Source organism: Pipistrellus hanaki (genome assembly GCF_964339955.1).
Source record: "Pipistrellus hanaki genome assembly, chromosome: 10".
NCBI lineage: Eukaryota > Metazoa > Chordata > Mammalia > Chiroptera > Vespertilionidae > Pipistrellus > Pipistrellus hanaki.
The window spans coordinates 21,290,276-21,305,812 of NC_140512.1; the positions used below are offsets into that span (position 1 = coordinate 21,290,276).

At 35.9% G+C, this 15,537-nt stretch overlaps 1 protein-coding gene across 1 annotated transcript in view; it reads right to left on the minus strand.

Annotated features, from left to right (window-relative positions):
- LOC311629340 (cadherin-related family member 4-like) overlaps positions 1-14,666 on the minus strand; it is a gene marked incomplete at its 5' end in the record, with an annotated part of 87,452 nt that extends 72,786 nt beyond the window's left edge. The window contains 3 exons of the mRNA XM_084897307.1: positions 6,848-7,018; positions 12,338-12,505; positions 14,246-14,666. Of these exons, the coding sequence (XP_084753433.1) occupies positions 6,848-7,018; positions 12,338-12,505; positions 14,246-14,666 (760 nt within the window). The remainder of the gene's footprint in view (positions 1-6,847; positions 7,019-12,337; positions 12,506-14,245) is intronic.
- Between the last annotated feature and the right edge of the window lie 871 nt (positions 14,667-15,537).

The following is a 15,537-nucleotide window of genomic DNA, read 5'->3' on the forward strand; positions in this document are numbered from 1 at the left end:
GTCCGGTGTCTATTCAACCAATCAAAGTGTAATATGTTAATGATATGCTAAGGCTGCTCAACCGCTTGCCATGATGTGCCCTGACTTAGGAGGCAGAAGCTCCAACTGGTTGGTTAGCTTGCTGCTGGGTCCAGCTGATCTTTACTAAGAGAGACAGGCCAGACATGTCCTCAGAGTCCCTCCTGGTCTGGCCAACCTCTCATATCCCTCCCTGACCTCGATCATGCACCAGTGGGGTCCCTTGGCCTGGCCTGTACCCTCTCCCAATCTGAGACCCCTCAGGGGATGTCAGAGAGCTGGTTTTGGCCCAATCCTGCTCAACACAGGAGATGACCCATGGGGATCACTCCCATAGGAGGAGCACTGCTCAGCCTGAAGCTGGGCTCATGGCAGTGGTGGGAGCCTCTCCTGCCTCCACAGCAGCACTAAGGATATCTGACTACCAGCTTAGGCTCACTGCCCAAGGGGAGGGGTCCTAAGCCTTTGTCAGACATCCCCTGAGTGCAAGAATTTTGTGTACTGGGCCTGTAGTATAACAAATTTAAATTTTCACAACTAGCCCAACTATATTTAATTGATCTGTTTTCTAATGTAATTGCATTTACAATGGGTTACCAAGAGATTTGAAGATAGGTGAAGAAATAAAATAATGAAGATAATGGTTGCTGCCTAGAAGCATGTCTCCCAATAATTTCTCAAAGAGCATACAGAAAAAAAGAAGAAATAGAATTCCACAAAAAGCCTGCCCTCAGTGTAACTTGAAGATAGAATGTGACCAAACTTTATAATAAAGTTAAGGTTTTTTTGTTGTTGTTGTTGTTGTTTTTTTAAAGAAAAGAAACAATTTTAACAAATCCTGGCAAATAATGTCTCAAGTTTCCATCCTACCATGAGACCTTGTGTTATGCAAAGGGTAACACATAAAAGCTGTTGGGAAAAGAATAGGGGAAAGCAAACTGCAAGCCTAAGAGTGATGTAAAATTGCTGCCAGAAAGAATAAGTAAAAGTGTAAAACAAAACAAAAAACAATAAACAAAAAACAAGAATCAAAACTATTATGTTGAAAGTACCATGCTTGCAAGATACATAAGTTAAAAAATCAAGTTTCATATTTTCCAATTTTGTTTTGTTAAAGGCAAAGACATACTTTAAAAAAAGTGATTTTAAGATAAATGTTTTTCAACAAAACAATAAATGAAGTACAATATGTGTTAGAAATACACTGGCATCTACAGTATAACATGTCTTTGACTCACATAATCTGAAAATTGAGTTTAAATTGTTTTTCATTGTTTAACATTTAAATAAATGTCAGATTCTGTGATACTTCTGTATAAGCCTGCACTATTTAATGCACAGAAAATTAATAGAGGAATAAGTGGATAGGACCCTCAGTGTTCTTGAGCAAGTCTCTATTCTATTTATTTAACTTTCTACAATAATTATTTCAAACCTTGCTCTTTTGCCCCAAATCTTACCCTGTCCCTTCTATCTTACTTCCCATAGGAAATCTTTCTTTTTACTGCACAGAATAAATAGAAACTTAGGCTGGTGATAGCTCATCTTTTCCCACAAGCCCACTAATGATAGTGTTGTAATAATTAGGTTATTTTTTTTTTAACAGGAAAGGACTAAAGGGAAGACTAAATAATATAGCCATGCCCTTTGCACAGTTTTGCTAATTTAACACTCTCCAAATCTATTCCCAGCTGATCCAAGGGAGAAAGGACCGGACAAAGGCAGTTTTGATGAATGCCCAAAAGACAAAGTCAGAAAGGCCTGTTTGACTTGGGAAGCGCTTACCTGGCTGTCAATCACATCTGGGAACAAGTCAGTGGTCACAACCGGTGTGGCCACTGCAAGGGCTTGAAAACTAATTTAAACTTCTGAGCAAAGGAAGTTCTCTTTCTTGGCTCTTGCTCTCCTGCCAGCCTGCACCCTGTGACTCCTGTTGCAGGGAACAGGCCCCCCTGCATGTGCCCATGGAGCTCTCTGCTGTGTGGGGCCCACATAACGGACTGAAGGGCTTTCATTAGCCTGACTGCTGCACTGGACCCGGCTGCAATATGGAACAGAAGCTCTGGAGGATGGCTTTCCTTGTGGCTTCGCCGAATCCACAGCTGTTCCTTTTTCAGGACTGGTTTAAAGGGCATGGGACTTTAAACCAGGGGAATGTAACTCTGCAAATAAAGTCTTCTACCCATGCCTCATTCTCCAGTTGGGGCTTCTGAAAGTGCTCATTTCAGCAGCTCCTCAAGAACCCCGGTCCCACTAACAGTGGAGGAATCCCACTCGTGTACTCCTCCGATAGCACCAACATCTGGACCTTTTCCCCTCCCCTTAGAGTGAACAGAGAGAAATTCATTAATGATAAAACCTGTCCATTAGAAGGTGTCTCCTCTTCCACTTTCTCAGGAAGTTGACTCTAACCTTATTTTTCATTTTCAGAATATTCCCTCATTACTGTCTAATTTCCATTAGCCATGTCCATTAAAAAAAGAAAAAGGAAAAGAAGTACCTGACCTCAAGCAAAGTTTAACTATGGCCCTGTCTAGATCCTGCTCTTCTTTGTATATTTCTTCACCTCTCTGTAAGTCTTTAGTTCACTCTGCTAGAAGTTCTGCCCCCACTACAAACACTGAAACTTCTCTAAGTCATCAAAGGCCTTTTCCATACTCAGTGTCCATCTTAACTTTTCTTTGGTGTTTACACAGTTGACTATTGCTTTTTCTCTTGGCACAAAAAGGTCATTGCAAATCTAGAGGATTTGCTCTAAAAATTCTGAGTACCTCTAAAAATATTGCTGGGAAAATAAAACTTGGCAAGCTTCCTAGACATCCATTAGGTCTTCAAATCAGACAAAATCCTCATGATTGCTTTGCAAATAGTTTTTTTTTAAAAATATATTTTTATTAATTTCAGAGAGGAAGGGAGGAGAGAGCTAGAAACAGCAATGATGAGAATCATTGATCACCTGCCTCCTGCAGACTACCCCACCCACCCCCCCACCCACCCTCATAGGGATCAAGCCCGCAACCCAAGCATGTGCCCTTGACTGGAATGGTTGATGCTTTCTTTATCCACTAAGCCAAACCAGCTAGGGCTGCTTTTCAAATCTTAATCAGACAATTTAACAATCTTCTGTCTCTGTTATCCACTAACCTATTCTGCCATCCCTGAGTGCACACTTTTACCACCTCATATCCTGGACCAGATGACACTGGGGATGGAAAACAAGGACTCAATGGTCCTCAGTCTGACACAGAAGAGGGGTTGGAGCCCAGGAGAGCTTGGAGAGTTTGCTCAACGTATTACCCCTTGATCAAAAGAAAAAGACAAACAACAAAAATGATGCAGGTATTGTAGTTACTTATGCACATTGATACCCAATATCATTTTTGAATAAGTGTACATATGTCTGTGTGTACATTTGCTTAAAAAAAACCCTGTATATATAAGAAAAAGCAGAAGATGGAGATTTCTGATCTATATAAGTGGTTTGGAGATACTCAGTTAGAAATAGACCAAATAGACCTTATATTAATTTAATATAAGGAGTATCAAAGATTATTGTCTTTAACAGTGAATATAAAAAAATAATACTTTCGCATTAACATAATAACAATTACATTTCTGTTTGTAATCAATGTCCCTTTTTTAATAAAATGAATGTGATATTTTAGCACAGTATAATAGAGATGCATGTAGAAAATTCTAGTTTATTTTTGTAATCAATTTAAAAGATAATAAGGTAGTTAAATTAAATGAATAATTGGTTTGTATTTATATGGTCCAAATTTCAAAATACTTTTTAAGTTCTTTTATATATAGTTTTTTATTATTATTATTGATGACTTTTTTTCAAATTAAGGGATAATAATGAATTAATTCAAATACTGTATTTAAATACCAATGATAAAGAAAATTTATTTCAGGCACACACTCAAATAACCTGGGACCCTCACTTCACTAGCACTTTTTCAGAGACTAGAAGTACCATCTGAAAGGAGAAAACTTAAAGCATCATGAAATTTTGAATTTTCTAAATATAAAAAGTGTGAAGATTGATATATAAATGTTTATATGATAGCTAAGATTGATAAATTCTTGATTAATTGATCCCACCTAAACATAGATACCATCTCTCTCTTACTTTCTTCATGTATCTTCAACCACCCAGTCAACTGTATTCTCCCCATTTGTTTGTAACATTACCCCAAAGTCTTCTTTTAAACCATATACACCAGACACAACTCTTTTAATCCAAAATAATTTTGCCATTGCTTTCTCTCCATTTTACATGCTAATTTCCTAAAAAAAAAAAAAAAAATGTTTTTTATTTCCATAATCTCAATGCTAAGTCTGCTTCTCTCTGGCTTCTACTCCTGTAAAACCAATAAAATAGCTCTCAGTAGGCTCATTAGTTATCACTAAAATACCTCATTTTACTTGATTCTAGAATTCAAATATGCTAACCACTGGCACCCTCTTTCAACACTCTTCCTTTGCCATTCAGGATATAACTCTTTTTTGTCCCACCACCAGTTTAGCTGTTCCTTAATCTCCTTGGCAGGCTGAGTTTCTTCCTCACATCATTGAGGGTAGGAGTTCCTCAAGGTTTGGCCCTCTGCCTTCCTTTCTTCTAATTCTCTACTCACCAGCTGAATAATCTCATCCAAATCCATGGTTTCAATTACAAAACATTTATAACCCTAGGCAAGACCTCTGAGCTCAACTGCTTACTTAAATCTCTCCTCTGAATAACAAAGATATATCAAACACAAGATATTAAAAAATGGACTCATAATTTTTTCTCTCCAAATTTGGTCTATTTCTAACTGAGTATCTCCAAACCACTTATATAAATCAGAAATCTCCATCTTCTGCTTTTTCTTATATTAATTTAATATAAGGAAAATGTTCATTTACTACTTAAGTATCTCCATACTATTCTTTTATCTTTATCTCCATAAGTTTCCTGTGTCAAACTATATGATTCCTTGCCTGGATTACTGAAATAAGCTGACAATTACTCTTCCTCTCCCTATCCCATGGGTCTTCAAACTACCACCCAGGAGCCAAATCTAGATTGCTTCCTGTTTCTAGATTTCTTTAGATATTTATGCAGTATTTATATAGCAATGTAGGAGAAAAGTTTATATAAATTTTGGCCTTTAAGCTAAACATGGTTTTTATATTTATAAATGGTAAAGAAAAAAATCAAAAGCAAGAATACTATTTTGTGAGATTAAATTTACATGAAATTCAAATTTCATTGTTTATAAAGTGTAGCAGAAAACATACATATGTAAATCCACTTGTCTACATATTGTCTATTGCTGCCTTCTTAGTATGGTGGCAGATTACTAATAGAGATAGAGACCATATGCAATGCTCTTATTATTTCACATACTGTAAATTCATTAATCCAGTCATAACAGCATTGTGAGTAGTTATTACTTATTGCCAGGCCTACCTGTTATGCATGTTATTATGTATTACCATCCCTACTTATCATGGCTAAACAAAAAGAGAAATGTGGATTTTGAATGCAGCACTTTTAAAGCATGATTGAGTGTGGATTATTCGGTATTGAATTATGTCGCAAAGCATTGTGTTTTTGATAAAAGGTCACTCTAAGTGTCATAAAAGAACATGATGAATATAAGAATTATAAGACTAAGAACTCATCACAATATCCTCTTTGGCAGGAGAACAATGGTCAGGGGAAAAATTAATGATAAATGATTTTATTCACAAAAATAAATTTAAATTAGGCTACAACAAACATAAAATTCTAAATGGCTCATTTCTTAGCCAACAAGGAAAACTATTTACTGATACAAAATTATAACCAATTGTTACCATTATTATATTTTTAAAATTTTATTAAAATTTATATAAACTTTTCTCCTACATTGCTATATAAATACTGCATTAATAATATCTTTGATTTTACCTTTTAGCCTTCAAAACTCAAAATATTTGCTATCTGGCTCTTTATAATATCTTTTGACACCTCCTCTAAGTTTGTTTCCTTCAAATCTTGCTCTTCTTTCAACCATATGAATCTATTGAAAATACTTAACTGCTTAAAATAGTTAAGAGGATTACCACACCCTTAGAGCAAAGACAACATTCTTAAAATACCCATATTTTTTTTCAACAATTATTTTGAATTACTTACATAGTGCTCCCTCCTTTGCAATTATGGTAGACATTCCAAATTTATTACCTTTTATACTACCTCTTGGCGTTTACTTCCTTCTACAGGAAACACTGTTCCCTCTCTTCTTGCTTATTTACTAAGATAAGAGGTTGGACCTAAAATATTGTCAGTTCTTAAGAGGAAGTTTCCCTTATGTTTCTGACTTGGTCAACCCCCATACACAAACACACACATTATTTACTTTTATAGTATGAAAATACCCTTTGAACCTCAAGGGTATTAAAGTCAATTATTCTTTGAGACATTTTCATAAGTAAATATTTAAATTTATCTACTAAGTTGTCAAAGCCTTTTATTTTTCTCTCTACTGCCCCACATATTTGACAATAGAAGAATCTCTATTGCTGTTTTTTAATTTATTTGCTCTCTAATCTCTTAATTGTAGAGTGAGAATTTCTATCTGGCAAATATATATATATTTCAAATAGTTCTATAGAGATATTATATGTTTTCTTATATACATGAATAACTGCACATATTTTGGTATATTTATATAAACACACATTACAGTATATACATACTAAAAATCACTAGAGTTTCCAACTAGAGACATGTGCCTGGTCTCACTCATTATAGATAGCTGTTAAAAGTAAATGATAAGAAAATGATGTGTCATACCTGTGCCTGAAGAAAACTGGGGGTCCGCAGTACAGTCTGGAGGTTCCGGAACATTAATGATATTAATGGTCAAAACATGTCTCACAAGTCCTCCAGTATCAACTATCAATAGAAACCTTCTAGGATCAGTTTCATAATTAAATATTTTGGTAGAAGTGATTACCCCAGAACCTAGTAAACAGATAATTCATGAATTATAATACACATAAATATATAGAAACATAGTTTTTGAGCCTTGAAAGATTTTAGAATTACCCATTTTTATTTTTTGCTACCTCACAAGAGAATATTTAAAATATGAAAATAAATAATAAACACTAATAGTTGACTTATTTTGTAATGTCTGTTTAAACCTATTTTAAGTAAACTGTATTTTGTTTTCAAACATTTTCTTTTTTTTTTTTAATATATTTTATTGATTTTGTACAGAGAGGAAGGGAGAGAGATAGAGAGTCAGAAACATTGATGAGAGAGAATCATCGATCAGCTGCCTCTTGCACACCCCCCACCGGGGATATGCCTGCAACCAAGGCACATGCCCCTGACCTGAATCGAACCCGGGACCTTTCAGTCCCCAAGCCGACGCTCCATCCTTTGAGCCAAACCGGTTTCGGCTGTTTTCAAACATTTTCATTAAAAACCATTTCCAAAGATTAGAGACTATAGGTGACAAACATCATATTATGATTACAATACATGTCTAATTTTTATTAACAGTAAAAAAAAAGTTGCTTGTTTATATTCAAATTCATTAATTACTGTGAGTTTAACCTGAAATCATATAATAGGTTTAGCATAATTTTGAGCAGACATCTTGCTACAAAGATGTCTTTGTTATCAAAGGAGGCATGGTGCCTCCAAAAAGATACTTTTATATGCTATTTACTATAAAAGCAGACAATTCCCTGCTGGGCTATCCTAAGACCTCGATATAAAATCATTAACTTTTTTAAAGTAAGGACAAGAAAAGAAAGTATAGGTAAAGGGGAGAATAACATAGATACTAATAAAAATAATATTTTATTAAACAGTTAAAATTGTCGGCATTTTTAAAGATAATCAATTTATAACAAAAATATCTTTCAAAATTAATTAAATATTTGTGATATTCTTGGAAACTTCTGAGTCACAAAAGCTTTTATTAGAGGAAGCAAAGCTTATCCTTAGTTCTGGGAAAATCACTCTTCTCTATAGGCAACTTTTTAAAAAACATTTACTAACCAATGTTAGCTAATGTATTCAATATAGACAAAAAAAAAGTTTCTCTGTAACAAATAAGATTTACTTTAAAATTTTGCAACATAAAAAAAGGGGATATATTGAATAAATGCCCAGCTAGTGTGGCTAAGTGGTTGAGCACCAACCACTGAACAGTTTAATTCCTGTCATATGCCCAGGTTGCTAGTTCAATCCTCAGTGGCAGATGTTCTGGAGACAGCTGATTAATGAGTCTCTCTCACTGATTTTTGTTTTGTTTTTTTCTCTCTCTCTCCCTCTGCCTTCCTCTCTGAAATCAATTTTAAAACATTTAAATATAAATATCAGGTTTGGGAGGGTTGCTTTTTAGCCATTTCAACAGGTAAACTACATATGTGGCTCAGCCCTTGTTGAGCCCCCAAAGCTTCACCAACCTTTTGATGAAACTCTTGTAATTATGACATGTTGGGACTGGTTCCTGGCAAAATGTTTAAAAAATTATATTGAATGATTCATCAAGCAAACTCATAATAAGAAACAAGAACAGCCCAATATTGAACTTCTTTCTAATTAAAGTAGAGCTTGTATATTCCTTCCCAAATAGGACAATAAACAATCTCAAAGTGAATCATTGGATCAAACCTAGAGGAAATATTAATAGCTTCAACCACTGGGTGGTTATAATGTTTCCTAATAGGTCTTCTCCAGTCAGATTAATGGGACTAAAACTTCATTGAGTAGTCCTGTGAGTCTCCCTTGACATCTGTATCCAAGCAAGATATTTTTAGTCCTCATCTTTGGTATCAAGGATACAAGAGAAGAATAGTCCCAGTGTTAAGTCTTGCCAATGTATTGAATAACTTGTGGTTTAATAGAATCAGTTGGATTCATGAGGGGCCAGAATTTGATAGACAGGTTTCAAAAGTTGTCATACACTTTCCTTTTAAATAGACGTGAAAACTTTTGGAATTCAGCCTTATCAGTGAACTCAAGCAAAACTAGAAAAACCAAGCAGAAAAATAATCCAATTCACAGAATTATGAAAAAATAAAATCATCATTTTAAGCAGTTATATTTTGGAATGGTTTGTTATGAAGCTTCAAAAAATTGATATATGGGGCGTGTAGATTTGAGGAGTTGGGATAAGAATTAGAAACACAATCAAGAATCTTGTAATGTAGGAACATGCACACAGATACATTATCACGATGTAAAACAATTAAAGTAGGCATAAGTCATTTTGCTTAAGAAATTCAACTAGAGGGGGAAAAATTGCTAAAGAATGATTTAAAAATACTAAGAAGGACATTTTACCTAATGTTGGAAGGAGGATGGATGCTAAAATTACTTTCCAGAGGGATTTGTTTCTGACTAATGCTTGATAATGTGAAGGAGTTGGTCAGGTGGAGAGGAATAAAGGAGAAAAAAAGACAATCTTTGCAGAGGCCCATGGAGAGAAGGGATTTTAGGTGAGCAGGAGATTTGAAATGGGATTGGAGAAAATTTAAAATAGCCAAGTTGGCAAGTTAAAAAGACATATAACTAGAGAAATTTTGAAGGATTATCAGAAAGTATATTGGGCCAAGTGCAATTTAGTGTTAATATATTGGTTTATGTGATTTCTCTAACAAAACTCATCAGCCCGGGTATAATAGACAATATCAACTATTTGATCTATTACTTGTTGGAGTTTTGCTAGGTAAAATTTATAGAACAACAAGCAAATTAACTGAGGATATTGTCAAAGAAGAGTTGAAAGATAGGTCATAATACTGGATAGAAGAGAAAAAAGAAGAGGTCAATGATAGAAAAAAAATCAATGAATTTGTGACCTTCGTAATATCGACAAAACAGCATAGTAGGGGAAAATGAAATACAAAATCTGAAGAAAGTATAGGAGTGAGAGGTCTGAGATTAATAATAGGGAAGAAGAATTGTTGTAGGTAACCTATGAGGTTCTGGTTGCAGCCATGAGAGTGTGTGGATGAAAGAAGCTTTTAAAGTGAGAGGGATTTAGGGAAGGGAATTGACATCAGCTAAGGTAGAGGGTTTGAACATGCTGGATGGGCCATTATGTGAATACTGAAGTAACCTAAGAAATGGTGGCAGAACTGAGAAAGGGAAAACACTATTAATAATATATTCAAGTCCCCAGGGCTAGAGAGGGAGTGATTGGCATGTTTTGTAAGGAACCAAATATCCTCAAAATGAGTAAGGGGATCAGAGTAATGGTCAGGAGTCAGCTTGGGGAGTCAGAAGAATGCCGACTTCCCACAAACTAACTGATCCAGAGATATGGGATGTGTGGGTGAATGAGTAACATCAGCTTGAGGCATGCTGTGGTTATTCCACACTACAACAAATTTTAATTAAAGTAAGAGGTAGAGAAATGCCACAAGAGAGGTTTGCTTGTTTACGTATGTGTTTGCCACATAATGGGAATTTCATAGGCTATAATTGTAAGATACAAGAATGAAACAAGAATGTGAGATTAGGTTATGGGAGAGGAAGCTTGGAATAGTATAAAGATGGGAAGAGACAAGGGGATAAATATATATTTGCAGGAGCTTTAATCTTAGGCAATTATCAAGGGTAACAAATACAATATATGAGAAACAGGGAATTGAAGTGAGTACAAATTCTTCATATAATTAGATTCAGACATTTTCACATTATTAAGGAAGCGGTGTGCAAAGAGAATGGGGGATTCTTCTGGGATGTGGGCCAAGGTCTGTGGTATCACTCCCACCAGACCTCAAATAGAAAAAGAAAAAAAAAGTCTTCGTTCCAAAAGGCAGCAACGAGAGAGCCTGAGGAGGTAGATATTATTGCTGTCTGACCACAAGGAATCAGAAACTCTCCCATCAAAGGAAGGTTTCCAGTATATTGACCCTTCTTGGGAGGTAACAGAGGGTCTAGGGTTGCTCAGATATTTGGAATTTGGAGATTTAGGGTATAGTCCTGGTCACTGAGAAGAAAAAAAAAAAAAAGGCAGCAAACGAGTTAACTGAGCTTGGAATTGACTTCTGAGGAAAGGGGTTGGGTTTGTTCTGAGTGTGGGACTGTGCTGAACCACAAGCCAAGTGCTCAAGTGAAGCAACACTGGGCAGAAAATGAGACAAAATACTGTCTATTCTTGTTCACAAAACCATTTTGTTTAATTTGCAAAAAAAAAAAAATATGTAGGACAATATTTTAACAGTTCCTAAGCATAACACACACAGCAATACATACACACTATGATGGCTATCTGAAACATGGGCAAAAGTTATGCTATCTTAGGTCTTAGCTTAAAATGAGCATTTAACTATATACACCCATAGAAATCATAATCTGAGCACCCAGGTAAGAAAATAGATGGACTCTATTTCAGAGAAATTCAGAAACACGTTTGTGCTTATAACAGGATTTGGTTGGATTATTAATTGTTAAAACAAAGCTTTTTGAATTTTGGTTTTAACTGAAATATGCTATTGCTTTGGCCCTGCTGTGCAAACCACCTGGTTAGACACAGGGTGCTGTGGGGAACACATATTCCCTGTTCGAACTGGCTAATTTATTCTCCCTTTGCACAAAAATTTTAATTCCCTTGACCAGTTTCATGAATTTTCTATTTTAATTTATTGATCATTTGAGTCCATTTGTTTAGCATATTCACATAAGCTATATTTTCCATGTAAATTTGTTGCATTGTGCTTATTATTATTTTTTTATAAGTAGATTGACACTTTTTAAAAAAATATATTTTATTGATTTTCTACAGAGAGGAAGAGAGAGGGATAGAGAGTTAGAAACATGGATGAGAGAGAATCATCCATCAGCTGCCTCTTGCACACCCCCTACTGGGGATGTGCCCGCAACCAAGGTACATGCCCTTGACCGGAATGGAACCTGGGACCTTTCAGTCCGCAGGCCGACGCTCTATCCACTGAGCAAAACCGGTCCTGGCTATGCTTATTATTTTTTTTATGTTAGTACAAAAATATATATTCTGGATCATCTTTCCTATTATTGAAAAACATTTATTTTGCTGAAAAGAATAGGGTGACTCTCATGCCAAATTCATGCACAATAATTTTTCTTTTTTTAAGAAATATTTGTAGCAATGTTGGGATATCAGGAATGTGGAGTAAGGTAGTAATGGGAAACTTTTTTAGAAATTGTTTATATAACTACCTGCAATGGGTTTTAATCCAAAAATACACTATAATGGTTAGTTTTAATTTAAATATTTTTTAAAGTCTGACTCTTAAAAGCAATAAGTATAAAATTAAAATGTCAAAATGTATTTACTTGCATTGATGATAAAGTCCTTTGTTTTATTCAGAAAGCGGTAGGCATCTGCTTTTCCAACAACATCCTTATCATAAGCTCGACTTAGTTGAGTACCAGGAAGCATGTTTTCAGGCAAATATACTGGGTTAATTAATAGCTGAATTTCTGCTGCAGTGCATGAAAGTACTGAGGAAATAACACAGAGACTTTTAAGTAAAACCAAGTTAAAATATAATCTTGAACAGCTTTATTAATAATTATTTCACATATTCATTCTTATAAAAGTTACATTTACAGGTAGTTGTGATTTTGAAAAAAAAATTTTTTTCAACTAAAACCATGTCAATATTTTTCCTTTAACTCATATTTCAATATTTTTGTGTGTTATACAGAACAAATTTAAAAGAAAGAACAAATTGAGATCTCAGATTTCCTACATCTTTATTTCATTCCTTCATGAACAACTTCTACGTAGAATGGGTATTTCAGTTAAAATCCCGTTTCATTAATTTCTTCCTTGACTTTATTGATCATTTCAGTCAAATTGTTTTACATGTTCACATAAGTTATATTTTTCATGTAAAAGTTTGTTGTATTATATTTTAAAATGCTAGCTGAAAGAAATCAGTGAAGCCTACTTTCTGCATTTATTTACTTTTTTTCATTGCTTTTCTTTTTATTAGAAAGAAAAGAGGCTCTGTTTTTGGTTAAGTTGTGACTCATTGTAAATTGTGTTATGCTGTACCTCTAAAGCAAAAAGCAGAAATAGGCATATCCTATAACTCACTCCCAGAGTATGTAGTTTGACTGAAAGGAAATATAAATTACATTAAAAGGCCCAATATTTAAAAATAGCCCTATATTAATAAATAATATTTGATATGACATTTTGTTACAAATGAAGATTTTTTATATAGCAAATTACTTTAAGAAGACCCCAAAGGGGGGGAAAAAAACACACCAAAAGTAAAATTCTGTTTGAAATAATCCAAGATTTAATAATGAACATTTGTTCTGTATTTAAACACACAAATGTGCCCCCATAAAGAAACTGAGAATGAGAGAGAATAATATTCGTGAGTAAAAAAAGTATGTCAACAGGAATTCAAATTCCTTAATTAACAGGTAAACAAGTTGATTAGAAGCAATGAAAACATCAAAAGTCAAACAAACCTGTGCATATTAGTAAAATCTTGAAGGTGTTCATATCTACATCAGCTCTCCTAATGCCCATGGCAATGTCTACTAACAGATGCATGGCTTTGGCTATATATACAAATATAATCTGTATTATAATTAAGCCAACAGGTCAACAAATTGTTACTCAAGATTGAACCCTATCATTTTATTCTGTTTAGTGAGTCATTGTGCACATAGGTCATGTTTCTGTTTCCCATATTTATCAGATGAGAGGATTATCAGCAAAGCCAAGATCATTATATAAAATCAATTTAAATTATAAGTATTTAGAGTTGAGTAGGGTGTCCTATGGAGAACTTTTGTCAATTAATCCAGGTGATTTGCTCTTTATCAGTAATCCTTGTTTACCTAACAGAAGGTTCTGTAATAGGATAAGGAGTTATTTTTAACATGATACTCCATACTTACTTGCAAACCCACATTTTTCTTCCTTTTTCTTTTTTCCTGCAAAAAGCTTTATTGTTTTATTTGGCCCAGTGCATGGGAGAGAGCTCCAGGGTGGTTAAAAGAATAGCTAGGAGTTTTGGGGACAGACAGGCTCAGGTAAAAGCCAGACCCCAGGGGAATGCAGAGGGGCCCTCACAGGCCTCTGGGCGCCAAAGGCTCCTGGTCATGCTTGGGGGTGAGCCTTTTGAAGAGCTACTGGCCCAGCCCAGCCTGGAGGCCAGCAGCCTGGGGAGGTGAGTCAGGTGTCACCCATCTTCTTGATGAGTTTCACCTGCTCACCCGGAAGTGGTTCTCCAGGAAGCCACAGGATGAGGGTCTGTGTGGGGAGAACCCAGGGCCTGCAGCTGCACAAGGGCCTGGGGCAGTTCCTCTCCAGGGCCAGGGCGGCTCCCATGGCACCCTGAGTTTTGCCCACTCCTCCTGGGGAGACTTCAACATGTCCTGGAAGAGAATGTGGCCACCACATTGGTTTTGCAGCTTTAACAGACACTCGGCGCCCTCGGGCTTCGGGCTTCTCCGCCAACTCGTGATAGAAGCTGCCCGCACCCTCCAGAGCCACATCCTCCATGGAGGTGAAAATAGAAGCCCAGAGAAAGGTAGGTGTGGGAGGCCGGAGGTGCAGGCTGCCGGGGGGTGTAGGTTGGGGGTTGACCGCAGCCTCCACCTGGGTGGAATAATTCTGACGGATTTGGGTGCTCATGGTTGTTCAGTAATAAGGAGTGAAGGCAGAAGAAAAACAAAGCAAAATGGTGTGTTGGCTGGTCTCGGAGGTGGTTCTGAGGTGGTGACTGGATAAGACACAGGAGAGTGGCCTGAGGCTGGAAGAAGGGGCGTCCCTGAATCTGTTCTGTCCCAACACTGTTGATGCAAGAGACAGATCCGGGACCACGGAGGGCACTGCCAGTAAACACGAATTTCTGAGTGTCACTAACTAGGTGTTCACTACTTGGTGAAGACGAAGGCGCTTCAGAGGTGAGCACACGCTATTCTTAGGTAGCTCATAACCTAGCAAAGATAATGAATAGATTTTAAAAAACTGTACCAGTTGTCTAAATGTACCACGGCTCTTTAATCCCTTCATCTATGGGATGGGCACTTGGGCTGTTTCTAGATCATAGCCATTGTAATTAATGCTGGTATGAACATAGGGGTGCATAAAAATTTTTTTCTGATTGGTGTTTTGGGATTCTTAGGACATATTCCTAGAACCAAAGAACTTCTATACTTATATGCATAGCCCACAGACACAGACAATAGTGGGGTGAAGTCCTGGGGTGGGGTAGGGGCTGGGTGGAAGGGGGCAAAGAGAGATAAACGGGGAACATGTATAAGACTGTCAACAGGAAATATTAAAAAAAAAATTGCACCAGCATAGCAGATGATAGGTTTCAGTAAAATCATATGAAAGTTAAAGAGAAAAAAAAAAAAAAAAAAAAAACTTTCAAAAAGGGAATAGAGAGAAAAGTGCAAGGAGGCACTTTTATAAAATGAAACTTGAAAGCACAAAGTCTTCTGATAATAGCAATGCATTAGTAAAATAGTTTTAGTGTTGTTTCCTAATATATGTCTAT